Raw genomic sequence first — 27605 nt, 5'->3', positions numbered from 1 at the left:
TGCAAAAATCCCCCGATCACTTTGGAATCACTGTTTTCCTTCCAAGACTGGCTGCAAGTCTTCCCATTTCCGAGCAGTGAAACAGTACCCCCAAAGGCATTCGTTTCGTGTTTCCCCTACACCACTGACGAGAAACCAGTGGTTGATGTTGGTGGCTACAGGCTGGCAAGGGCCTGAGATGCTGGACAAAAGCCAAGCCCCTGACAGGCTCCAAACAGAAGTACTGGGCACCTGGAGAAGGGGGCTGAAGGGGCCTAGAAATGAGAGTAAACGGCTTGCTTTAGTTGGTGGTGGCTCAATGGAGCACTCAGGACCTTTCCTGATGAGACCTTTCTCTACAACAAATCCACATTTCTTTTTAATTTCTGTAGGTGGTCCACGTGTCTTCATTTAAAGTCTCCTCAGCCAAAAAAGGCTTCTGGAGGCTTACAATCTAAAAAGACATGACACACAAGGAAAAGGGGATGGGGAGGGCAGAGAAAAAAATGAAGCCATCTTTCAACAGGGCTGCTGGAATGGCCCTGTTTCCCCCTCTCATGATTTTGCTGCCATTGGGGAGATACCACTCTCTCCCCGCCTCCCCAGCACTTAGGTAATTGGGAAACCGTGATTCTCCCTGTACCCATCAATGATGAGTGTGCTTGCTCTCTGCAATGATGTGGGAATCTGACCCAGCCAATCCAACATAGATTTAGTCGACCTAATTTTAAATGCCTGCAATGTGGAATTCATCATGCTATCCTTGGCTCTTTTGAGGGCAGCCTTTACCATCACCTGCTTGACACATTGCTTCTCATAGCACCTAACAGCACCCCAGTCCCAGCTGCTGCTTCTCCTCAGGTGTATGCACATGCATAAGGAACCTGTATTGGGACTGTACACAAGCAGGCACTGTGGGAAGTGGAGAAAGGGGCAGGGGGCGATTACAGCAGAGGTGGAGAGACAGGAGGCTTTGGAGAGACTGGGCAGGCCATACGATGCCCCAGGGCTCTTTGGGAGGAACCGTGTCTGTTAGGGCCAGGGACCCTTGGCTCTGGGTATGGCTGCTCTAGGACTGTGGCTCAGACTACCTTCACAAGCAACAAAGCAGCCTTCCCCAGCCTGGCGCCCTCCAGATGTTGGACAACAATGACCAGGGGATGCTGGGAACTCTAGTCTGACACAACTGGAGGGTACCGGGTTGGGGAAAGTGGCAGGAGAGGGTTCTCTTCTGGATCTGCCCCCCTGGCTGGGCACTGGGCCCTCCTGGGCAGGAAGAGCTCCTTCCCATTTCGGGAGGTGTAACAGCCTGATCTGGTGCATTTAGGGGCATTCCTTGGTTCCAGTTCCTGGTTTTGTTCTTTGCCTCCTGGCTTGCTTGAGCCCCCAGGCATGACTTCTGCTTCCTGGGCTCATTCTGAGAGCTGCCTTGGACACTCTTGCACTCTGGTCAGGGCATACAGAGCAGCCATACCCAACCTGGCACCCCCAAGATGTTTTGGATGTCAGCTTCCAGGCTGACATAGAAGTCTGGCTGGCCAGACCATCGTCCCAGCAACTGGGTCAGTGGGTCAACAGTTGGGATATCAAGAGAATGAAGCAGTGTGCCAGCGAGTCCTAAGGTGTGAACACATCGGTTGACTCTCACGTGAGGCAGCTTCTGATATAGGGTGGCACGGCAAGCAAGATACGCTGGCCTCCTGTGCTGCGAACGGGTGCTTGTTAGACTGCGCGCCCAACAGGAACAGAGTTGTTTACGTGTGCTTGCTAGTGTTTGCTTGGAGTCCCCAGCGATGGGGACAGGTATCCACTGAAATAAAGAGGGATGGAGGAGCCACACTCGGTGCTATGAAAGAAAGACCCGCCACCAAACTGGTGAAAATGAGGAAACGGGAACCGCAAGCTTGCTGAGCCGGGCCAGTGGGGGAGAGAGGGAGAGGGAGCAATAGATCATTCAGCAGCCACAGAGGTCTTTTATGGATTTGCTGCTTTCCATCAAGAGCTGGGTACAGCAGGAACTGATTACAGGACCGGGAAGGAAACCAGGTCAAAGCCGAAAAAATTGCATTACATTTATATTGTATTTTTGGAAGTGTTTCAAGCCTGTTTTGCCGGCTCTTGATGCCATTCACATTCTCCTCATATTGTGGGTGCATGTTTACAGAGCTGGAAAAATATTTCACCTTCTCCTCCCAGCTGGAAGCCAAGAGCATTTTTAAAGGAGCCAGGCCTCCTAAAGAGCAAGGGAAACAGTTCAGTTTCCTGGGAGTCTGGCGCCCTTGTCACCAGATGCTAGAGATTATGTCAGCCTCTTTCCACAGCATTTTTCTCTTCATGGTCTGCTGTTATCCTAATAGAGATGTTAGCAACTGGGGCCATAGAGCCAAATTAACCCACCATTACATTGCTGGGGAGGGGCCGTAACTCAGTGGTAGAGCTCCAGCTTTGCAGGTGGAAGGTCCCAGTTTCAATCCCCAGGATCTCCAGATGGGGGGCTGGGAAAGAGCCCTGCCTGAAACCCTGCAGAACCACTGCTGCCAGTCAGTGTTGATGACACTGGGCTAGATGGACCCAGGGTCTGACTCAGTAGAAGGCGGCTTCCTGTGTTCCTATCACCACCTAGTCAGTCATTTGCTTTGTTGTGCCTTGGAGCAAGGCTGGGCAGGCAGGAGACTTCAGTCCCCCTGCGGACCCCTGGCCCACTTACGGTGGACCACTGAGCACCCGCCGGTTGTTGAGATTTGGCTGGAATAGCTGGCCCTTGGCCTGATTGAGACAACAAAGCACCTGGTCATAAGCGAGCATGCATGCTCAGGATCCCAGGATCCTGATTTTGTTATGCCTTATAAGAGACCCTGAATATGCAGTCTTGCTTTTGCAAATTTTAAACCACAGGAATTCTAGTCAAGAACATGAAGTTGAGCATGCAAGACTGAAGCTAGCATGCCCCTGTCCTAGAGACCCCTGGAACAAGGATTCCCACCTTCAAAAAGCCCGTTATCCCAACAGCGATGAAAACCAAGGCTGAGACAAAATCTCCCTGAGCTCAAAATTTTGGGCGGGGGGGAGAAGGACTAACGTTACCTCCAAAACATCCCCTCAAGCTCACCTTCTTTCATAATCACCGCCAGTTTTGCCACAGTGGGATCCCCTCAGGATGGGAGAGAAATTTGTTGGGATTACATTTTAATGCAGGCATCCCTAATTTCACATTTTCAACCGACATGAACCAAAACTCAGTTATTCTTCAAAATTTGCACCTCTTTAAGTTTTGCAGTGGGGTTCCCCGATCAAAAAATATGTATAAAAATGTGTGTATTAGGGGAAAGTGCATACAAACATGTGTATATTCATGACAATAATGTTGAAAATGTAGAAAAATGGCTTGCAAAAAAAGGGCACACTAGGCAAAACTGCATACAAAACTGCATGTTTTTGGAGAAATGCACACAAAAATGCTTACAACATTTCATGCGAAATTAATTTTTAAAAAAATCTCAATGTTTAGGACTGAACAAATTTAGGATTGGAAAAATGAGAAACAGAGAAACTGAAAGTGACAGATGTATCCATCCTTTCGCTTCCGCTGCTTGCAGCAGTGGTTGTCTGTGTGACTGGCAGTTGTCATTTTTATTTCCCACAAGTCCCAGGAAGACTTGTATATGATGATGTAGTGTCATTCCTGCGGGACGTCTGAGCAATAAAATTGTCAACTGCTCAAAGGGGCACTATCGCCGCCAGCAGGGGCCACATCCTCCCACCCTGAAAATCACCCAAATGCCCCTCCCTCATTTTTGTCACCTGTGAATGGGTGACAATGGGAATTGGAGGAGCCGTCTGGGGGTCAGCTCTACTGTGGCACAGAGTCACCACTCTTTGTGAGGCCTTACATAGCGTGTTTTGCTTCCCTAGCCCTGGAGGTGGTTCAATAATTTCCTCTTTGAGGTTGCCACTGTACAGATAGGGATACGGATGCTAGAGTTATAATCCTCCGGGTCTACAGCCCCACCATACAATTCTGGGGCAGAATTTGGCTTGTGAAGAATAATTCAACAGAACCTTCAAGTTTCTAGCCCTGATTACTCCCGAGATAAGCTTGAAAACACTGGGCATGCATTTGTTGCTTCTTTAATTTGCACCATTTATTCCAGCCTTCCCCAACCTGGTGTGTTGGACAACAACTCCCATTGGCCATGCTGTCTGGGAATGAGGGGACTTGCAGTTCAACCTATCTGGAGAGTGCCAGGTTGGGAAAGGCTGATTTCTTCTGACTGTGTCTTTTCTTTCTGCAGTATTTGGGTTATCTTGACATAAGATTTTTTGGGAGGAGAGCTGAGTCCCTACAGCTCGGCGTATAAGGAGGAGGGGCGGACAAGCTACTGTCACTGTGGAGCTTTCAAAGGGAATCTGTAGAGCTACCTTTCCACGGTCACAGTCAAAGAACAGTTGGAGAAACATCCGCCTCCAGATGTCATGTCTTATTGCTTCTCGCGCGTTGTTGGCGCATTGCAGGAGGTGCTGCAGTAGTTGTTCGAACATGTCGCTGGTGAAATTTTTGATGTAAGAAAGGAGATACTGGGGAGAGGAGACAGGAAAATCAGAAATCCATGGTAACCCCTCATTTTATACATCCTGCCCTCCCACTTCCATGTACAGACACACAGTGCAGGAGCGCAGAACATCAGCCTTCATAAATCCTGCAGGAGCTAACCGATGCTGTGTGGATGCCCCTAAGAAGGGTGGAAGCTAAAACAGGGGTGAGCAACCTCAGGCCCGGGGGTCAAATCCAGCCCTCCTGGGGTCCCCCAGATGGCAACACCACTTTCCCCTGCCCCACCCCCTTTCCCTCCAAGCACCAATTGTTTGGTGGTTTCCCAGCTTTTGCGCAGTATTTTCCCCCACTCTACAAGATTGAAATGCCTCTCCTACAGCTGAGTTACTCACGGTAAGAATGTTAAGCTAAACTATGCTGGTATTTTTGGCCTTGTGCCCTTTTGCCTTCAGCCCTGCCCGCCACTGGAATGTGGCCCCCAAGAGCTTCTCCAAAACTGAATTTGTCCCTTGGGCTGCAAGAGTTCAACACCCCTGGGCTAAACATACGAGCCTTTCAGCAGGAGATGGAGAAATGCAACAAAGGAGGAATGGCGGTGAGTGTTGGGAAGAATTCCTGCACCGCCACCCCCTATTTATGTGACTATGGAGGCATTTTTGTGCTGTCATTGGAATCAAGGCCCTGTCACACCCAACAGTCGTCTCTTCCCTTCCTGCTCAAGGGTCTTCGTTCCTCAAATGGAAGCCAGCCAGGGCCATTTGTCTGTCCCAAGAGTTGGATCGGGCCCCTGTGCTACCTTTCTGCTATGTAATCCCCCTCTGTGGCAGAAACCCTGAGGTTGCATTCTCCTGCGTGGTCCTCATTCCCAAGCTCCGAGAAAGGCCATCAGCAAGCAGCTGCCAAGCGAGTCAGAATTGATATTTTAAACAAGAACGAAAAACACAGGAGAAAAAGACAAGACTTTGGAGACCAGCCGTGTTCCCCTCAGTCCTCTGACACTGGCAGTGAGATCAAGCCAAGATGTATTTGAAGGCCCGGTCTTGGAGACGCTTCTAACATTGCAGATTTATCATCCTGTGAGTTTTCAATGCGCAAGGAAGAAAGGCCGTTCTAAAAATGTGGTCTGCACAATGTAAATAATCGGGGCGGTTGGAAGGAACCACAACCCCAGTTTTGGGGCTGAATTATTAGCATTGGGTTTCTTTCATTGGCCACTGTTGTAGATGCAGGGAGGTGGGGGGAAATATAATATTGTGGTGTGTGCAATGATTAGGGAGAGCACTCCCTGCTGATTTCAAGGGGTTAGAGGAGAGAACCAAGGGCATAAATACTGAGTTCTCGGGTCTGTTCTCCCAGCATTGCCTCTTGTTGGGAGGACAATGGCGCAAAATTTAAAATGGGTGGCAGTTACAGTATGGTCTCCTACTATTGCCTTGCTGTTGGATGTTTACATTTGGATTATTAGTATTTTTTATTGCTAGTCTTTTTACCCTGGGTTGTCCAGGCTTTGGGTAATATTGAACTGTAATATTGTTTTGATGAGCCAGCTGAAATGTTGATTTTATTTATGGTTTATTTATATTATAACATGTTCTGAGTTAACGAACTGTGTGAAAGTAACCCCATCTGTCCCTTTATTCTCTGCAACTATCACCAAACATGATATCAAAGTGTGGCCCTTGGCAGGGGTAAGCAACCCTGGTGCCCTCTGGAGGTTTTGGATTACAACTCCCATCTGCCCCAGCCAGAATGGCTAATTATGGGGATTATGGGGGTTGTGGTCCTCTGAGTGGCAGCACTTTGCCTGATCTAAAGGAACTCCATCACCTAAGGATTGACAAGAAAGAATTCAGAATGCAAGCAGGAGAGATGTTAGATTGTACTGACAAAAGGGGTTTCTTTGAGTATCTATTATCCTCAATAATTTCCTTTATTAGATGCAGTCACTTTGAGATTAAATATCTCATCACAGGCTTAAAAGAAGATTGACAAATTACCTTATAAAAAATCTGTGTCTCTGCAGAACGCTAAATGGATCACTTTCAAAAGCAGGCAGCTCAGTAACTGCTACTTGCAAGGAGTCTCGCTGCGGCTGTTTTATGCTCCCCCCCCTTCAATTTCTGTAATGATACATGCCAATAGGTACTGCTAAAGCGAAGCGGCTGTCTATGGTTCTAGTCCATAAGCTCCTGCTCACAGTTCTGTCAGTGTAACTTGGCTATACCATTCATCTCTGCTGGAGGTGGGAACTTGGCAAGTGAAGACTTGCTGTATGTATTTAACTGTGCAGAGCGATAGCTGTCAAGGGGCTGCCAGGGCCCCTTCTGGGAATTTGCAAGCCTTCTGCGTGAATTGGCTAATAGAATTTCAGCAGCGAGAACAGATGCTCCCGGAACAGTGCTAATTGTGTGATAATGACGGTGCCAGTAGAAGACGGCGTCGCTCTCAAGTGCTGCTGGGGGAAATCTAAATTCATCCGTGGCCTGGAACACTCCCTCGCTCGACTGTGTCTCTCTAAGTATCCCCTGCAGGTTCACCCTGGAAGGAGGCACTGGCTCCGTTGCTTTGGAGTCAGTGTTCCAGCTTCACTGCTCTTGCAGTGAATAAAGGATAACTCTACTAGGGATGGTGGGACGGGGATCACCTGAACTATCATTCCTTGTGGAGAGGGGGCAGATTCATGTGCTTGAATACGGTGGTCGTGGTGGTGAGGAGGAATTTGTTTGTGGGGTGGGTTGCGTGCCAAACTCTGCCCACTGTTGGGTTGCTGGGACAGCTGCTTTGTTTAAAAAACAAACAAACTTTAAAGGCTTTATCTCCACTAGCAGCTGCCATGTTCCTCCTCCCCTCACTCCTCTTTGAACAACCATCCATTTAGACCAGGGGTGCACAGCCTCACTGGAGATCGCTGGCGGTTGGGAGAGGTGAAAGCAGGCCCTAGGTATCTGTAGCTCTCAGCGGCACTGCTGGTTCCGGGTTCTGGAGGGCCCTTGGGCAAGGCACCCTCCAAGGGGCCCGCCCCTCAGTTAGTCAACCTTCTCACCAGCATTGTCACATGAGCTGCTGTTGCTCCTCATCCTCTCCTCGTTGCTCTCGCTTGCTTGCTTGACAGGCAGAGAGCCAGTGAGCAAGCTGGCTGTGGCATCTGCTCCTTCTCACCACCACTGTTGTCTGGGCCAGAGTGAGAGGCAGGTGAACAAGCAGGTTGCAGTGGGGAAGAGGAGCAGTTCCAGGGCGCTCTTGTCAGTGGGCCCCTGCTGGGGCGTGGGCCCTCGGCAGGTGCCCGACCATGCCGACCCTTGATGCCGGCCCTGCTCCATGGGCAGGAAGGGTAGATTTATACCTCCTCATCTGTACATGCTGAGATTTGTGTGTGGCTGGGCTGGGGATGGAGAGCATCTCTGTGTGTGTGGATTGTCTGTATTTTAGACCCTGGCAGTGTCCAGGTCATTTGGAGGTGAAGGAAATAGAGGCAGCCCACAAAAAGCAGAACTGTGTTGCTGATGTTTTTTAAAGTTTTTTTTTTAAAGGAAGATGGTGTCCCAGCCACCCCCAAAAGGGACCATTAAAAATCAGGGGCAAATTTCAGTGTGTACCCACTTGAAAATCACAGAAATGCCCCTCTCCCAGATCCGTAGCCCAGAAATGAGGCCCCAATACTAGGGAGTCGTTTTGGTTCATTCCTGGGGGCTGCACAGTGGGCTTAAGGTGGGCATGTGACAATATAAACCAGCCTTCCCCAATCTGGTGCTTTCCAGGTGTTCTGGACAACTCCCAGCTTTCCTGACTGCTGGCTGTGGGAATGATGGGAGCTGCAGTCCAACACACCTGGACCGCACCAGATTGGGAGAAGGCTGATATAAATGAGCAAAGAGGCTGAAATCTCCAGACTCCACACTCAGGAGGAGAGAGCAAAGGAAGCCGCCTTCCAGCACAGCTAGATGTCAAGAGGGAAATAGCCCCCCACCCCTTCCCTGGTTGTTTACCTCATAATAGTAAAGTGGGTGTCCTTTGCAGGGGAGAATTGGTGGACTAGAGGCGGGTCCTTAATCTTTTTCCCATCCTGCTGTTCTCCCCTGCAAAGTATTCTATTTTTTATTTGTTGCATTGACATCCCTCTTTTCTCCCATGGAACCGAAGGAGGTGTATGCAGGACCAGACCTTCGCTGGTTGAGAAGAAGGTCTCCCTGACCCCGTTCGTATCTCCTCCTGATTATCCACGGAAAGGAAATGACACCAAGGAGTGGGAGGCAAGAGAACTGAATCCTCGCTCTGGGAAAGGGATGCCTCTCCTCACCTCCGCAAACTCCTCTTTGTTCACCTTCACCAACAGTGTTCCGACAGCTTCCAGAGGACGGGCGTAGATTCCTATAGAGGGGAAAGTGATTGGAAAGCCAGAGCCAAGAAGCCTTGAAGGAGAATTGGGCAGCGGCTTTGAGCTAGCTCTAAGCACGCGGTGAAGAGGGTGGCCAGAGGCAAAGGAGGAGAGGCCTCTGGTGTCCTTCAGACAGAAGTGGGCAGAAGGTGAATTTCCAGATGTTTTGGACTTCAACTCCCAGCATTCCTGACGACTGGCCGTGCTGGCAGGGGCTTCTGGGAGTTGAAGTCCAAAACACCCGGAGAGCTACCTTCCGCTGACCCTGCCGTAAGAAATGAGCAAGGCAAGCGCCCTGGTGGCACGTCTTTTTCTTTCTTTCTTTCTTTCTTTCTTTCTTTATTTATTTATTTATTTATTTATTAATTACATTTATATCCCGCCTTTTTTCCTCCAAGGAACTCAAGGTGGCGTACATAATCCTCCTCCTCTCCATTTTATCCTCACAACAACAACCCTGTGAGGTGGGTTGGGCTGAGAGTATGTGACTGGCCCAAAGTCACCCAGCGAGCTTCCATGGCTGAGTAGGGACTAGAACCCGGATCTTCCGGCTCCCAGTCCGTCACTCTCACCACTACACCATGATTATGACAATCTTGCAAGGCAGGCTAGGCAGTGAGGTTGTGGCTGAGCCACAGTGGGGCTTTGGATGAGGGCCTCCCCAGCTCAGATCCAACACTCTGCTGTTTATTTATATATAATACTTATATACTGTTTACTACAGTGATGGTGAACATGTGGTCTTCCAGATGCTGTTGGACTGCAATACCCATCAGCTCTAGCCAGCATAGCCAATGGTGAGGGATGATAGGAGTTGTAGTCCAACAACATCTGGAGGGCTACCTGTTCCCTATCCCCACTACACCACACAGGCCAGTTGGAGTGGCACCATTTTACACTCTGGTCTTCACTTGCTCATGGCGTACCTGCCAGAAAGACTGGGCTCCTGCCGGCCTACTGGCTTTGCCAAACGATGCCAAGTGCCACTCCCGGATTATGCCAGCATTTCTTGACTATATAACAAAGCAGGCGGTTGGGAAGCCTTTGTGCAGCCCTGCCCCCCTGGCGGATCACCATTCTCTTTCAGGAGGGCCACTGGGGCTGTCTAATGTGTGACCTGATCTACAGGTGGGCGCAGCCTTGGGAAAACCAAGAAGGAGAGAGAGGGGAAGCAGGGCCATTCCACCAGCCCTGCCAAAAGGCTACTTCATTTTTAATCTTGTCCCTCCCCACCCCTTTTTCCTTGCCCATTGTGTCTTTTTAGATTGTAAGCCAGCATGGGCAGGCTTGTTTTACTGATTGCACATCAGTTACTCCAGGAGGCTTTTTGGCTGAGGAATGGGAGAAAAAGCCTTTAAAGAAATAAGGAGGGCTATCCCTTGACTCTTTTCTTTTGAGTTGAGAGCCACTCTCAATATCAGATTAGGTCTTCTGCAGCACCTGTATTTGGAAAACAAACATTTCCAAAAGATGTTCAGGCTGTAATCCTACGCACGCTGACCTGGGAGTAAGCCTCATTGGTGGATCTTTCTTCCAAGTAAATGTGCATAGGCTTGCCTTGTCAGATCCACAAACTGCCTTTTAGGTCAGGCATGGAGAAGTCCAGCGAAGAGATCCGCAGCACTTTCCATCAGATGTCTTGAGGGAAGAAAGGTTCCATTGCCAATGCATGGACTTGCCATTTGGTTATTCTCGCATCTACCGCAGGGTCAGTGAAGGCAAATGAGAGAACACCCAGTGGACTTCATTTACCCTTTGTTCCTGAAGCCGTTCACAGGCAGTAAATTCTCTTTATGAAACTATAAAGCACAGCTTAATGCTTGTTTAGTGTATTGGGCTCTGCTAAATGGAAAGCCCCAGGAAGCAAAGCGCATCCATAGTCAGCTGAAGAACAAAGTGCCTCAGTGAAGGGCAGGTGACAGATGACTGTGACAGATGACCGGGCGACATGACATCCAAATCCATTTTTCTGTTTGTTTCATGCTTTTACCCTCTTTTGAAAACATGTGACTTATGTGCCTGGTCCTATCCAGATATGTCGGGACTATAACTCATAATCAGGGATTATGGGAGTTGTAGTCTCACACATCTGGGGAGAACCAGGTTAAGGAAGGCTGGTACAGCATATATGTCTGCTTTAGGGCTTTTTAAAAAGCTCACAGATCTTAACTAGCCTTTCAAGACCAAGCCACCCCAACACATTTTGCATTACAAAAGGGATTGCTCACAATATATTGTTGTGGGGGAAATCCCCCCTCCCCCCACACCTCCAGCTAGGGATGTACGAATGTCCGCCACGGATCTCGGGGAGGCCAAATGCCAGCGCATTTGGCCCCCTGAAATCGGTGGCGGAACGGCCCGCCCCCGGGATGGGACTGTCAGGGTGGACACTGAGCCCATAGATTCCCAGAGTAGTTCTGCTGTTGAGGAAGAGCAGTTGCTCCTTCGGGAGAGGAGCACGCTCCTTTTTCCCAGGACCAACAGCTGACAGAGATTCCTCCCACCTACATTCCTAGTTTAGAAAGCAGTCCAGGGAGTGTCTCAGCACAGATAGCAGACTGGGTGGATGCGCGGCGCAGACGCAGAGAGCGGCGCCAAAGGGTTCGTGCTCAAAGAACGGTTGCGCCCAGAGGATCCAAGGGAAAAGGGGAGGGATTCTCCCTAGTCCTTATATTCAGGGGTCTGCCAGTAATTGCCTTTCAAATGGGGACCAGCTGTTCAACTTAGGGCATAGGGATGCCGCTGCTCAGATCTAGTTGCTACCTGTAGAGTTGTTAAGTTGTAAAAGAAGAATAAAGCTTTGAAAATAATCCCTTTGTCTGCGTCTGGACTTGGCTACTGGATTAGACTGAGAGAGCCCTCCAAGGAGCCCTTGACAGGGACTTACCTGGGGTGGATCTTACTGGCGGCAGTGGCTCCGGCTCCGGCGGCGGTTCGGCGGCGGCTGGTCTTCCAACCGCCTGCCGCCGCCGCCGCCATTTCCAAGTTTAAAAAAAAACAAAAACAAAAAAACGTGATAGGCTACGTAAAGATTTACATAGCCTATCACGGCTAAATTTAAAAAAAAACACCATGATAGGCTACGTAAATGTTTACGTAGCCTATCATGGATGATTAAAAAAAAAAAAACGCGCGTACGAGTTACGCTATTATAGACGCTACGCTATTTGTGTTCCCCTTATTTTCGCTGTCTTAGTCTACGTAAATGTTTACGTAGACTAAGACGTGCCAAAATAAGGAATGCAAATGGCGGTGCCCATGGGTGCCGCCATTTGCGTACACGCGTTTTTTTGTTTTTGTTTTAATCAGCCGTGATAGGCTACATAAACATTTACGTAGCCTATCACGGCTGACTGCAGAACGGAAATGGCAGCAGCTATAGCTGCCGCCATTTGCGTCCCTGCTAGCCAGCAGCCGGATGTCTGGCTGCTGGCGGAACCGGCCGGCGGCTCTGCAGAATCACTGTGGAGCACAGCCAGACGGCCAGGATTCCGGGGGGGGGAGGAACGGAGCGCCACCCCCCCCCGGCAAGTATTCCGGGGGGAGGGACAGAACGCTTCCCCCCGCACCATCAGCATAATCCCGGAAAGTTAAGTGATTTTCGTACATCCCTACCTCCAGCTATGGTGAGGTTTGCAGCTAAAGTCAGAGGGAATGGAGTGGCTGAGGGCATCATCGTCCCTGCTAATCAAAGGGTCCTGGGGCTTCGACCCTGCGAGCCCTGCTTCCACTACACCACTGTATGAAACCAAGGTAAGTTGAATGTGTTATTACCTGTCTTGGAGTCAGTGGGCGCTGAAGTGACGACCTCCAGGAATGACTTCAGGGCGCTTTGGATCTGCAAATGAAAGAACCCATTTCAAGGCTGGGACCACTGAAGCCTCTTTTGCCCATCCAGGCTCCGTCAAGGCTGCAGATACTGGCTATCTGTCAGGCTGGGGAAAGCACACTACTTTCAGGTAGAACCGTTCTAAGCCAGAACATCCAAGGACTGATCCTACACAGGGCATGGAGATGGCTTCTTGAGATCAATCTGTGATGCTTCTTAACTGGCTTACTGCAGCCTTCCCCAAAGTAGCTGGGAACGATGGGTGTTGCAGCCCAACACATCTGGAGGGCACCAGGTTGGGGAAGGCTGCTCAATACTGCAAAATCCTCCTCCAGCACTATTTTTCATTTACTTCCAACAAGAAGGCAGGAGTGTAGAGGACTTTACACCAGGGGTGCAGAACTTCCTGGAGTTCCATTCTGGCCCTCAGGGGTTCCCCACACAGCTGCACCCTTCCCCCAACCACCAATCATTTGGTGGATTCTCGGCTTTTGTGCAGGCTTTTTCTCCATTCTAAAAGGTTGAAATGCTTTGCCTAAAGCTTAACTACTGGTAGCAATAGCTTTATGCTACAATATGTTGGTTTTTTTAAAAATTCTTGGCCTGGCCCCTTTTGCCTTTCGCCACTCCCGCCACCAGAATACAGCCCCCGAGAGGTTCTCTAAAAGAGAATGCGGCCCTCAGGCTGAAAGAGGTTCTGCAAAGGACTTCCCCCACTCTGTTACCAGTGCAAGTGGTATCTGCCTGGAAACATCCAGCGTCCATTCTTTGAACTGCATGGCCAGAGCCTCCTTGCGCACATCTTTTACGTTTCCCTTGATCTTCTCCATCTCCTCCCGTTTCTCCCGTTTCTCTTTGACCAGCGTCTTCATCTGGGCTAGCCTGTAAGGCACAGGGATAACAGATCAGTGTCCCTCTAAATTTCTTCCAGCTGAGGTGCACTCTCTCCCTACTCTTGCCCTGAATTAAAATTGGGGGATGCTTTCACTCAGGTCAGGGCAAACCTTTAGTGCTTATGGACAGTGCAGTAGTGGTGAATGTTGATGTGCAGGCGCTCACCATGGCAGTCCCCATAGCCACGTCCCCCAGGGAGAGAAATGCCAGCAGCTGTGTTGATCCATGTCAACCAACCATTCTAGCAGTTTTCATCTCCACCAGGAGCAGGTCTTGTGTAAGGCGAATGGGTCTCAAAATTGCCCATTCCACAACAAATAATCACAAAATACTTTGCATTACAACAGGGAACAATATATGGTTGCTGGGAAAATTCACTCCCCCCCCAGCTACTGAGAGGATTGCATCTAAGCTCAGAGGGAACAGAGAATTCTGAAGCGGGTGGGGGGTGGCAGAAGACATCAGCATCCCTGCTGATCAAAAACTCCTGGAGCTGCGTCCCTGCAAACACACTCAGATACGTGATGCAATGAACCACATTGTTTTTGCGCTTAGCCTCCAAAAGATTGTCCAACCATTGTGGGAAACAGGATAATGGGCTCGATGGACGATTGGTCTGATCCAGCATGGCTCTTCTTATCACTTCTCCTAATAAAAAAACTCAGGGCCCCCTGATGCCAATAGGACTGGAACCAAAAACGAGACCCAGGAGAAACAAGAGCAAGGCATCAGCATGCTCTGGTGAATCCTCAGGAAGCTGCAGTTCGACACATCTGGAGGTGCCAGCTTGGGGAAGGCTGAATTAGAGCAGGGGCAGGCAGAAAGTAGATCTCTAGATGTTTTGAACTCCCAGCATTCCTGACCATTGGCTCTGCTGGCAGGGGGCTTCTGGGAGTTGAAGTCCAAAACATCTGGAGTCTACCTTCTTCTCAGCCCTGTAGAGGACGGCATGGTTGCTTGGCTAGCTGGAACCCTGAACAGGAGTATTCTCCTATGTGGGGGAGGTTATATGGCAACATTTTGTTGCAGCAGGCCCAGTTGCGCTCTCATGTTTTACTTTCAGAGCAGGTAAGAAAAAACCCCTATCCACCGCCCTCTGCCATTTCTGCATGAGTCACTCCCCTGGGACACGTCTCCTCTCATGAACACTGCAGTGGACACCTCTGACCCATGAAAGCTCTCACCCGTTGCCTTCTTAAAGAAGATGATGTCTGGTGGGCTGTTATGATGAGGGTTGCAAGCCACACTCTGCTCCCATCCACCCCTCCAGCTCCGCCTCTCTTGTTCCAAACATAGACTACATCCCGTGAAAGGGCCCCCTGTAGCTTGGACACACTCACTTGTGCATGGTCGTCTCAGGCACTTGGGTTTTCAGCTCATCTGTGACGGCTTTCATCCCTCGCACATAGGGATTGGGTATTGCTGAGATCTCGTAGGACGGGTTGTGCCTCATCAGGTACTCCCCCAGGAAATTGATGGGGTCCAGTACACGGGGCTCGAGTTCTGTGGTTTCCAGGGCTGTCTTTCTTTCCGCTACCCGTAGCAGTTTCTCCACGCCTGGGACTAGCGTAGGAAGGAGTTTATCGAGCAGGTAAGCCCGAGTTTCCAGGGTCATTGACTCATCATTGAACCATTCCCGGGATAGGCCGTCTGCAGGCTCCTTCTTTTCCACCTTCTTTTCTTGCAGCTTGACTTTATGGAGCTTTTCCACCCTCAGCTCCTGCAGATTCAACGCCCTCGGTTGCACGTTCTCATGGAAAATGGCCTTCCAACGAGCATCCATCCATGGAGACAAGGGCCGGACGACTATCTCTGGGTTTTTCTTTTCCGTTTCTGAAGGCAGAACTGCCACAGTGCTTCTCTCAGGACCACTGTCATTCTTTTCTGGTTCTGCGGCCATGTTTCACTCTGCATATAAAAGAGAGGCAAGTGCAATGTGATTCCAGCAGATGTAACCTTTTGGGATTCCCTCTCACCCCTCCATTATCAAGATCCACCAAGGTCACTTTTGAACTGTTAGTGGGAATAGATGTCACTTTCATATCAGTTTCACTCTTGAGACAAGGTTCCACAGTGGCTCTGAATTCATTTATTCTTTTGTTTTATTTTTAAAATGTATACACCGCCCTTCATCCACAGGACCCTAGGGCAGTGCACACAATATCAAAAAGAGACAACAAATCCAGTATGAAAACCTTAGTTGCACACTAAGAAGCAAATGAAACAACAATTCCTCAGCCAGCAAAACCAAACAATGATATTCAAATATTAAGAACATAAGAAGAGCCTTGCTGGATCAGACCAAGGGTCCATCTAGTCCAGCATTGTGTTCCCACAGTGGCCAACCAGCTGCCTGTGGAAGGCCCACAAGGAGAACATGAGTGCAACAGCACTCCCCTGGTCGTGTCCCCCAGCATACTGTCTCTGATCCTGGAGGTAGCATATAGTCATCAGGACTGGTAGCCATGGATATCCTCCTCCGCAAATTTGTCTAATCCCCCTCTAAAGTCATCCAAACTGGATGACAAAAGTCAGGGTAACTACCACTGAGCTATGGCTCTTGCCCTAAAAATAAAGATTCCAGTCCTCATGTTTCTAAATAAAGGGCTGATTTCAAAAGGAACAGAGGGAGCTGCCTTCTGCCAAGTCAGACAACTTGCCCATCTCGTCAGAGGATGTTTCCCAGTCCTCCGTGCAGATGCCAGGGACTGAACCTGGACCTTCTGCATTCAAAGCAGGGGCTGTGCCACTGACCTACCAAAAGGCCAGTGAAAAGAGGTGGCTAACAGTATCCTAGTGCTCTTGCTTCTGTTTTTTTACTACAATCTCCAGCATCATTCTCCTTCTCAAAGACTTCCTTTGCAATGCAGGCAACACATTTATTTTCTTTCTTTTTTTACCTTTTAGAGCTGGCATCAAGAAAGGGAGATTTCTCCTCCAAGCTGACCCAAAGATGACTGGGAATTTAAGAAAGAGCCGTCTAATTTTAGTCATCCAGAAACTTACATGGGAATCCAGAGGTCTTGTTGCAGAATTTTACTCCTGTGTATGTGTTTGGCGTTGCTAAGCAACATTCCCTGGAGGCTGCTGGGTTTCATCCACCGCTCATGACTGAGGTGGGCCATCTCCCATCTTGGGCAGCTGGGGAGTGTGAGTGCATTAGTGTTTTCCTCACTGTAATTACATCACTGGGTTGTTAGAATTAAAAAGGGAGGGAGATAGAGAGAGGGAAAGAGAGAGGGGAGGGAAGAATGGCCAAGTATTACACCGTTTGGCAGAGAAAGGTTCCAAGAGGAGACAAGTGACAGGCGCATGACCCTTCCTGGAAGAAGTGAAAATCCTACATTTCAGCGCTGCCTTAAACAGCCTGGAGGGCAGGAGCAGAGAGACACTCTTGAGGCTGCACTAGATATTTTTGTGGCTGTAAACAGGGAAATTAACAGCAGGTCAACATCAGGAAAAAAGAGGAAATCCTTTCTGCGGGCTCTTCATCTTTCAAAGGAGAAAGAGATTTTTGGAGGGTGCGTTCCTGGGTCCAGCTGGTCATGCCACCCTTGGGGGGCTCTTTGATAAAAGACGGCCTTTAGACAAATGGCTAATTTGGAGGTGCTCACTCCTCTCACAATGACCCAAAGAGCAGGGCAGATTTCTAGCAGCTAACTCAGTGGAATGTACTTCTGAATAAACACACTTAAGGATTGCAGTGTCATCACACTAAAAATGGATATGGCAGGTGGGAGCTCGTTTTACCCTCTTTTATCTGAGGGCCCACCTCCTTTAAGCACCAATTCAAGCTTGTTTCAGACCCAGTGAACTGCCATAGCTTCTAACCAAGGAATGCTGGGAAATGATCCCGGCCCATCCACTGAGGTCTTCCAGAAGGCTCTGCATCCTGCCACCGTCAGAGGTATGGTTGGCAAGGACGTGGAAAAGTGCAGTGGGCACTGAGGCACTGATCTCCCTGCCTTGGCAGATTGAGGTAGCCCTCTCCCCTGGGGCATTTAGATGCCCAATCAAGAGGCTTCCGTTCCAACCGAGTAGTGGTTTAGCTGGCTCTTACAATGTTCTTATTCACTGCTGTGGAATATCCTCTCTCTTAATATATGAACAGTGTAAAAGCTTGTGGTGGGCTTATGGGTTTCATTAAGTCCTCCCCTCCACACTCCTCATAATTTGAACCCTGGTTTTTAACTGCTTCTTTTACCACTGTGGTGGCATTTATCTTTTGTTTGGCGACTGGCTTCTGGAGTACTAACAGATTTTGGGAAGAGTGAGTTGGCGAAAACCAGAATTTATCTCACTCAAAATATAAACATAATTGGCTATTTTACCTTATTGACACCATTGAAAAGTTTTATCTGTTCAGGAAGTAAAACAATCCTTCAGTGGTATGTTATTAGAGTTTGTTATGTACTTTAAGAATTGTCTATAGAAGTTCCTGATGAAGACTATGTACAGTCGAAAAGGGAAAATACCGGGGTTCTGTAGACTGATATGGTTATGACATTGGCATGATTGTTTGCATATCATCAGATGCTTCATTTATAAACACTGTATAACATTATCCTTTTGGTCTAGTGCAGTTCTGTTAGGTCTCTTGCGTTTGTTTTGCGCTGTCATGGGGACTTTGTCTTTTCTGTTTTGCATAGTTTTATTGTCAGTTGCTTGGAGTACACTTCGGTATAGGAAGATAAAGAGAGAAATGACTGACACAAACAAACAGACCATTTCCTCTCCAGTGGGAGGGGCGAGCCGTGCTTTGGCGGAGTTCTCCTTATCTACCTTAGCTGCTCCTTTGAGCTGCAGTCAAAGGGCAACTTTGCCTCTGCTTTCCACGTCAGCCACAACTGACAGCGCATGACTGCCTTTTTAGTCTGTGAGCCTGAGGGCAGGGCCCATCTCAATTTTTGTGGCTGATATGAGACACTTTGGGAGGCAATGTTTGTCTGAAAAGCAGGATAAAAATAGAATAAAAAAATAAATGGGGAGGAGGAAGAGGTTAAAGAACTCTTTCAGGTCTCTCCTTCCAGCAGTGAATTTACTGGTTCTTCAGCCCTTCTCAGTTAAAAAGATCCCTCCCCGCCTCAACCAGGGCTTAAAGCAAACAAACAAACAAACAAACAAACAAACATTGGTCGCCAAGTGGGCTATTAATAATTATCAGCACCAATTACAAAGCAAGCCCCCAGGATCGTTTGCAGGGAAACTCTGAGGACTGAACCGATTTCAGTCTAACTGGTTTAGATTCCCAGTGTAGATGTGCCCTCAAGTCACCCGCCAGGAAGATGGAAAACAGCAAACATGAATATGGCTCCTATGTGCCTCGACACTGCAAGGGATTATGGGTGGTATTCACATACATGTGGGTGCTACTTTCCGTTCCTCTGTTTACTTTTCCTCTACATGCTCCACATTTCAAAAAAAATCTGCATGCTTGCAACTTCTCATGCCGCTTTTGGCTGTTCCTTCTGGACATTTTAATGGCTTTCTGTATATTTTTATTTTTTTTAAAAACAAATACAGAATGTTCTCAAATATCATTGGAATCCCTGGATGCGAAGCCAAGAAATGTACTGTATATACTGTAACTGCCTTGGCTCTCATGGTGTGTATTTGTTTGTGGTCCAGGAACAGGAGAGCAAAGACTGTGCCACAGCTTCTTTCCATGGTGAAAGGAACTTGACGTGAAAGGGGAGGCTTGCTTGAGTTGAGGCCGCAACAAAACTGCTTGGATTTGAGCATTAAATATGCACTGCTGACAGAATGCCCTGTAAACCTAACATGACTGCCACAGCGCTCAGGGACGAAAATGAATGTCTTTCAAACTTTGTTGGGATAATTAATATGACATTGGACTAGAGAGAATCTAGGGTTGCCAGCTTTTTGTTCTTTCCTTTTTTTTACTGCTCCCATGTCTTAGCATGAAGAAATTAAGGCCAGCTTTTGGGAGAAAGGGCCATAGCTTCTACTGCTTTGCATGGAGAAGGTCCCGGGTTCAATTCCTGGCATCTCTGTTTACATTTTTACCTTTTAAAGGACCTTGGGGAGCAGATGACGGGTTAGGCTCAGGGCCCTTTCATTAGAAGGGTGGCATCTACATTTTTCAAAAGAACGAAAGAAACAATTTCCTGACTTCTCTTGTTGAGCTTGTGCTTTGAGGTGCTCACGGATATCCAGGGCAAGGACGAGGTTTCATTTTCAGTGTGTTTCTGTGCTTCTCATCTCAGACTCTGATCCCATGAGAGGATCTCCTTGGAAATGTATGTTTGTTTTCGAACGGTCAAGGTTTCCACTTGCAGCTCATTTCCCTGGGCAATGCATGTTGTTGCTCCCACATTCGACCACTAGGAGGCCAAAGAATACCTGAGTCTGAAAGATGTGAATGGGGCGAGCGGTGCAGAGCTAGGGAACAAAGCAGGTAGCAACGCAGACTGGGCAGGCAATGGAATCCCCACGCCTAGAAGCAACCTACCTCAGAATACCAGATGCTGGGGAGGGCATCTGGTATTCCGGCAGAGGGCTCTTTCCTTTAATTATCGCTGGTGGTTTTTCCAGAAGTAGCTGGCTGACCAATGTTAGAGACAGGGACACAGGGCTAAATGGACATTTGGCCTCAGTCAGGTGGACAGCTTCTAATATTCTTAGGGTGCAATCCTATGCATGTTTAGATAGAAACCTGACCACCCAGCACAGCTGGTAGGGGCATGCTGGGAGCTGTAGGACTTTTTTTTTTTGTCTAAACATGCATAGGACCCAAACACCCTTAATAATTTTATTTATTTGTTTAGTACATTTCTAGTCTTCCCAATAACTAATGTTCTCTGGGTGGATGACAACCCATTAAAAAACTAAAATGCCATTTTAAACACAGTTAAAGTATAAAATACAACACAGATATTTAAAAGAATAAAATACAATATCAGGCAAAACAATAAACAGCACAGGAATCAATAAAACAGCTGTAATAACCTTAGAACTAAGTCTCTAAAAGGACTGGGAGAAAAGAAAGGTCTTTGCCTGGCGCTGAAAAGATAACAGCATAGGCCCCAGGCGAACCTCTCTGGGGACTTTGTTCCGGAAGTGGGGGGCCACCACTGAGAAGGCTCTCTCTCTTGTAGCCACCCGCCTAGCTTCCTTTGGTGAGGGCACCCAGGGGACGGCCTCTGAAGATGACCTCCGGGTCTGAGCAGGTACATTAATAAGCTTACCCAAAACAACGCTCGTCTAGACCAGGAGCAGGGCCAGGTTAAAACGACAACAGCAGCAGCATGTGGCAAATCCTGTTGTTGCACAAGAGCCTTGCTAGGAGGCAACCTACTCCATCTGCATTATTGCTGGCTGCTCTACCTCTTCCCTTCTTGCTGGAGACTGCAAGCCCTCTGGGGAAGGACCCAGTCTGTGTTTTATGCAGTGCCTAGCATAGCCGTCCTTCAACCTGGTGCCCCTGGAGTGAATTGTAGATTGAAAGTCCCTTGGGGCAAGGACCCTTGCAGTCTGTAAAGCACCAGGAACAGGGATAGTACTATATACAGAGGAGGAGGAGGAAGGAGGGAAGTTTCACCCATTGCATTTAGTATTATTAATGTTATCATTACATTTATATTCCAGCTTTCCTCCAAGGAGATTGAGATAGCAAACATGGTTCTTCCCCTGTTTTAATCCACACAACAACCCTGTAAGGTTGCTTAGGATAAGAAATGGTGGCTGGCTGAAGTGAGTGTCACAGCTGTGTGGAGATCTGAACCATTTTTATCCTCATGGCAACCTTGTGAGGTAGGTTAAGCTGAGGGACAGTGGCTGGCTTCTTGGCTGAGCTACTTGTGAGCTTCCTGGCTGAGTAGGGATTTGAAACCGGGTCTCTCCCAGTTGTAGTCCAACACTCTGTCCTAGCTCTCCCCAATCTGGTGCTCTCCACATGTGTTGGACTAAAACTCCCATCGCCCCCAGCCAGCATGGCCAATGGTTGGACACCATTTGGGAAGAGAAAAGAGTCACTCGCAGGGCAGCAGAGGTCACAAGGGTTAAGCCCTGCAGGAGCAGCAACAGCAGCACCTGGGCAGGGTGAAAGGAAGGGGCGCCGCCCTGCAGGCATGCTGGACTACAACTCCTGTCATCCCCAGCCAGCATGGCCAACGTATTTGTCGTCCAACACATCTGGAGGGCACCAGCTTGCGGGAAGGCGGCACTAGATCAGCCTTCCCCAACCTGGCGCCCTCGAGATGAGCCAGGCCACAATTCCCATCATCCCCAGCCAGAATGGCCGACATAGTTGTGGTCCAACACAGCTGGAGGGCAGCACTGGGCTGGGGAGGGCGGCGCTAGATCAGCCTTCCCCGGCCTGGTGTCCTCCCGATGTGCCCAACTACACTCCCCATCGGCCTCAGCAGCGGGCCCAGGCCCTCGTCGGCAAGCCAGGGCCGGAGAGCCGTTGGCTGGCAGGGCGAGGAGCGCAAGGGTTAACTCCCGCAGGGGGCGGGGCCCGCCGCTTGACAGGTGGCGCATGCGCGCTGGCGCCTCATTGTGCCCGGCCGGCCCAGCCCCGCCGCGCCTCAGTCGGCGAGAGCGCGTCGGCGGGTGAGGAGCTGCCGCCGCCGCCGGCGCCATCGACGCGGCCGCCGCCTCAGCCGCCGCCGCGCTTCCCCGCAGACCCCTCGCCATGGAGTGAACGGCCCCCGCAGGCCGGCCGGGGAGGCCGCGCCGCGCCCCGATGGCTCTGGTGACGGTGCAGCGCTCGCCTACCCCCAGCGCCACCTCCAGCCCCTGCGCCTCGGTGAGTGTCGCGCCGGCTCCCTCCGCGGGGGAAGAGCCGCCTCAGAGGCCGGCCCGCGCCGCGCGCGCGCATGCGCCCCCTCGCCCGCGCGCGTTTTTCGGCGCTTTGTCCCCCTCCCGCCGCCGTCGCCCTCGGCCTCGCCGCCCTCCCGTTCGGGCGCGCCGCGAGCAGCCTCGCCGGCGAGGGCTCGGCGGATGCGCGCGGCTCCTCTGCCGCATTTCCAGCCCCGCCTGTCAGGCCACGCGGGGTGTTTTGAAACTGTGCGTGCTCCGGCAGGGCAGCCGCCCGCCCGCCCGCCCTGGCGGTGGCTCGCCGCAGCTTCAGCGCAAGCTGCGCTGCGCTCTTTCCATGCCCCGCTTGGAATCGTTCTTATTGATTGCATCTATGTCTGTCTCAAGGAGCGCCTCCAGCAGCACCGGACAGGCCGCTCAACAAGATCAGCCTCGGATGGCCTTCTCTCTGTCCCATCAGCCAGGACAGCTAGACTGCTGGGGACGAGGGAGAGGGCCTTCTCTGTGGAGGCCCCCACTCTGTGGAACTCCCTCCCTAGGGAACTCCGCCATGCCCCCTCTTTAATGAGCTTCTGTCGCGCATTAAAAACGCGGTTGTTCAGGCAGGCATTTGGGGTGGGTTAGGGTATTTAAAAAAAAAAATTATGGTAGAATTTTATTGTTTTAAATTGTTTTATGGTATGTTGTACATCGCCCAGAGTGGCTGGGTGACCAGCCAGGTGGGCGATTAAAAAATTTACTAATACATAAATAAAAAATGTCCTGCCTCGCCGCCCCCCCCCCCCCGAAGCTAAGGCCCCTTGCGTGCTCAGCGCCCTCCCCGTTTTGGGTGGCATTCTGTGCAATTTAACACACACGCACGCAGGCACATGCACACCGCTGTCCGCTCGCAGCGTTAGGCCTGCCCCTTGGCTTCATTCCACCCACCCCATTTTGCGGAAGCGTATGCCCGAAAGGGGCTTTTTTCTTTTCTTTTTTTGCATTTATTATGAAGAAAAGTTTCTCCTGTCCAATTTTCTGCTTTCCCTTATTCTCCTCGCCAAGGTGTGTGTTGTTATAGGCCAGGAATGAGTGCCCTGGTGCCCTTCAGATGTTTTGGACTGCACCTGCCATAAGGCCCAGCCATCATAGCTAGTGCTCGGGGATTGTGGGAGTTGTAGTCCAAAACATCTGGAGGGCACTAGGTTGCTTGCCCCTGTTGTAGACTTTGTCCATTTTTTTCTTGTATGAATGCTATTCTCTAAAACGAGTGGGGTGCGTATGGCACTGCGGATGTTGTTGGACTGCAACTCCCATAAGCCCTAGCCAGCATAGCTGATGGTGAGGGATGATGGGAGTTGTAGTCCAACATCTGGAAGGCCCCCTTTCCCCCATCTCTGTCCTAAAACAACAACACATTTAATGTACTTATTAAAATACTTATTTAAGCTTTGAGCCCAATGTATTGTGGAAAATGTGGTATACAAATACATTGTATATGACTATAAACTATCCTATACACTCCAGTCCTATACACACTTACCTGGCAGTAAGTTTCATTGAGGCTTATGTCTGAGTAGACACACATGGGATGGTACTGCCAAGCCGCCTTTCCATTAAAAACATCCAAGGTGGCTTGGAACTTAAAAAAAAAAATTGTTAATAAAACACCGCTTAAAAACAGTTCCAAATATTATGCAAAGGAGATACTTGGCATGTTCTAATACTGTGAATTGGTTTGTTCTTGCTTTTCTATACATTCATGTTTTTCATGTGTGTGCTTGTACTTCTAGAATGATATCTTGTTATGGGACAGCAGCATCCTTATTTTGTAATTACTTTAAAAAGTATATAATTTTTTCCATTTTGGTTTTGTTAACCTGTTGTCTTCCTGAGGCTCTGGGATGGAGAAGGATATATGTGTAATTAAGGGTGCAATCCTACACATGTTTAGACAGAAAAAAGTCCTATAACTCCTAGCATTCCTTAGCCAGCATGGGAGTTGTAGGACTTTTTTCTGTCTAAACATGCGTAGGATTGCACTCCAACATGATCTGCCACTGTGGCTGTAGATTTCTAACTTGTGTAATATGTCAGAAAAATGGGTGGAGGGATAGTTTACTAATAGCACAGTCCTATGCATGTTCATTTCTAAGCGCCAGTTCAGCTTAATGGCGCTTACTCCCAAGCGAGCGTGTTTAGGATTGTGGCCTTAGTCTGTTGCTGTGCTGGCTCTGGGTTTTGGCGGGCCATTGGGCAAGACAGCCTCAATGGGCTTCTCCTGTAAATGAGTCTACCTTCTCAATGCCATTGTCACCAGAAGCCATTGCTCCTCATCCTCTTTCTCATCACTGGCTTGTTTGACAGCCAGCCAGTGAGCAAGGAGGCCGCAGCATCTGCTGCTCCTCCTTCTCACCACCACCATTGTCTGGGCCGGAGCAAGAGGAAGGTGAACAAGCAGGTTGCAATGGAGAAGAGGAGGAGCAACTCTTGTCAGTTGGCTCCTGTTGGGGTGTGGGCCTTTGGCAGGTGCCCAACCATGCCGACGCTTGACGCCACCCTGGTCTGTTCTGTGATACTTTTGTCAATAGCAGTTACCTTCACAATTTCTTTCCTCCCCATATATCTGCTCCATAACCATTATCTTTATAGTATCTTTCAGCATTGATGTTGTGTCCGGGCAGAAGCCCGGGGAGGTTTTGGTTTCTGAAAAATGAGAGTTTAATATCGTCTGGATGGTCTTGGACCCCTGTGTGTCTCTTATTTGAACAGTGTTAACATAGAATGGCAGCTAGCAGCTCTTGGGCCAAATGTCCCACCGAATTGGGCCATCTGCCAGCTGTAGAGGCAAAATATGGGTGTGGATGAGCGTCTGCCTTGGCAAGGGAACTTGACATAAAGCTATCTTGGGAATGCTGGGCAGGGGGTTGCGGGGTGCTTTCGGCACCCTGCTAACTTGTTACAGTGGCTCTTCTACACACCTAGTTGCTGATTCAGTTTTGTGCGCTACTGCTGTGGCAGTGTGCTGAAGAGGAGGAGGAAAAGGTTTGTCTTGATCTTCAGGCTATTAATCTGGAGGATGTTCAAGTTTCTGCTTATGGTTATATTTTGTTTGAGCTGTCCAGGTCACTCTGAGGTGCATCACGAAGGGTTTTTTTTTCCATTTGAAAATTCCTTTCTGGGCTTCATCGCCTGAAGGGCTCCCAGGTGGCTTACAAGACAAACAAAATAATAAAATAAGGCGGTAAAAATTGCAATAAATATACAACATCGCTGGACCAAACCTACTTTCACTGCACAGCAAAGGCAGGAATCTCACAGTCAAGGCTGTGAGAATTATTTAGAGTTTGAGGGCTAGAAAGGGGCTTCCTAGGAGATCCTGTGGTTTCTTGAGCTGTGTGGGCCACAGCTTTTGAGCTGGGTCATCAGCAACAGCGAGAGCTGCAAAGCAAGTCATTTTCCCGCCACCCTGATAAAGTCCTTCAAGCTTTTTAAGAAGCGGGCCTCGGGAAGTGATGAGCCTCCTCGTCTCCAATTATCCCTGCATCAGCGGAGCTGCCCTACTGCAGGTCAGACCGTTGCTCCGTCTATCCCAGTATTGTCTCCTCTGACTAGCGGTGCCTCCCGGGGGTCTCGGGCAGAGAAGGTGCTTCTCCCATCACCTGCTACCTGATCCTTTTCACTGGAGATGCTGGGATTTGAACTTGGGACCTTCTGCACGCAAAGCAGGGGCTCTACCACTGGTCTATGGCTGCTCCCCTCAGCACCATCTCATTAAAACCAAGTTACAATGACAGCATTTCTGTCCTGGTTTAAGTGTCCCTCTTTTTTTATCATTTGCTTGGAGTGTCTGTCGCAGGGATGCTTTGAAACCTATTTATTTATTACATTTATATCTTACCTTTGTTTCAGGGAACTCAAGGTGGTGCACATGCTTCTTCTCACCCATCCTCTATTTATCCTCACAACAGCCCTGTTAGGTAGGTTAGGCTGGAAGTGTGTGATCGGCCCGTGGTCAGTGAGGGAACTTCATGCCCAGCTGGAGACAAGAAGCTGGGTGTTCCCAGTCCTAGTCTGCTATTTTAAATCGTTGTGTACCGCCTTGATGGCTTTTTAGCAGATAAGGCAGTATATAAATGTGAATAATAAATAAAGAACATATGCCACACTGCCTCTGTAAATTCAGGGTTCTCTGCTTTTGGCCCAGATGCTGGTGAGAAAAGAGTGTTGATAAAGGATGGGTTTCTTGAGCCAACTTCTGAATGTTGCCTATGATGTGGCTTGTTCAGAAAGGATCCAACTAGGATGCATTTGTGGGAAGTCCCCAAAGGCAGGTGTCTTTGGTAGACTTCCCTTGCAGTGTGTAGCTTGACTTGTACCTTTAAGTATTTGCTCTTTTTAAGCATCTTGGGGCAGAATCCTTGGTCTGTGTCCCACTGAGGTCTGATTTGGGGAGTGGGGCAGGTCTGCAGGCAGGACCAGTAGGCCTCTTGGACTCCCATCCAACTCTCTCCTTCAGTTCCATCCCATTCCATACCGCAGTGTTAGCCTTTTCTTGTCCATTCCCATTCTCCTTGCAGTCCTTGTCCCAATTAACTGAATTTATATTGTAGCTTTCTAGAGCTCAAAGTGCTTCGCATGCAGCAATCTTTAAAACATTTAAAACAGACTTGTGTGGTAGACCACTGTTAGCCATGGACTGTGAATGGAGGCTAAAAGTGAGTGGCTTGCCTAAGGTGGCTTAGGACACAATCCTAAGCATTTTTAGACAAAAAAAAAGTCCTACAACTTCCAGCATTCCTCAGCCAGCCATGCTGGCTGGGGAATGCTTGAATTGTAGGATTTCTTTTCTGTCTAAAAATGCTTAGGATTACACCCTTAGTCACAGTCAGTCAATCAATTGATCCAGTCAACAGACTTCACAAGACTTATACATCAATTGACATGCAGGAACAAGATTCAAAAACATCGCTTAACTTACGAAAGTAAATCCCAAAACGTAGATCAAGTATTTTTATTAATACAACCCTCCCCCGCAAGATTACTCTAATTGGATAATATTTTAACCCTACCCTCATTGCTCTCAGCAAGTATTTAGCTACAATTTCTTTAATAGACTCTTTTGTATCTGAAAGAAAAAGGACATAATAATTAGATGATCTTCCAGGATACAAAGAGATTAATGGACTGATTAATTCATTATGGAGATCTCGGTA

The 27605-nt window shown here is 49.0% G+C and overlaps 2 protein-coding genes across 2 annotated transcripts in view; one reads left to right on the top strand and one right to left on the bottom strand.

The window, feature by feature from the left end:
• Positions 1–15586, bottom strand: part of EFCAB5 (EF-hand calcium binding domain 5) — a 51532-nt gene extending 35946 nt beyond the window's left edge. The window contains exons 1-5 of the mRNA XM_084823168.1: positions 14970–15586; positions 13461–13617; positions 12681–12744; positions 8829–8899; positions 4399–4554 (exon numbers count right to left, since the gene is read on the bottom strand). Of these exons, the coding sequence (XP_084679294.1) occupies positions 4399–4554; positions 8829–8899; positions 12681–12744; positions 13461–13617; positions 14970–15529 (1008 nt within the window). The 5' untranslated portion in view covers positions 15530–15586. The remainder of the gene's footprint in view (positions 1–4398; positions 4555–8828; positions 8900–12680; positions 12745–13460; positions 13618–14969) is intronic.
• Positions 15587–22161: 6575 nt separating this feature from the next.
• SSH2 (slingshot protein phosphatase 2) overlaps positions 22162–27605 on the top strand; it is a 128137-nt gene continuing 122693 nt past the window's right edge. Inside the window, exon 1 of the mRNA XM_084823148.1 lies at positions 22162–22399. Coding sequence (XP_084679274.1) covers positions 22337–22399 — 63 coding nt within the window. The 5' untranslated portion in view covers positions 22162–22336. The remainder of the gene's footprint in view (positions 22400–27605) is intronic.

The sequence above is a fragment of the Heloderma suspectum genome, chromosome 16 (assembly GCF_057233095.1).
Source record: "Heloderma suspectum isolate Gila_16-S chromosome 16, 16-S_ref, whole genome shotgun sequence".
Lineage (NCBI taxonomy): Eukaryota > Metazoa > Chordata > Lepidosauria > Squamata > Helodermatidae > Heloderma > Heloderma suspectum.
Note: the sequence above shows the minus strand (reverse complement) of the source record. Positions and strands in the feature narration are given on the sequence as shown.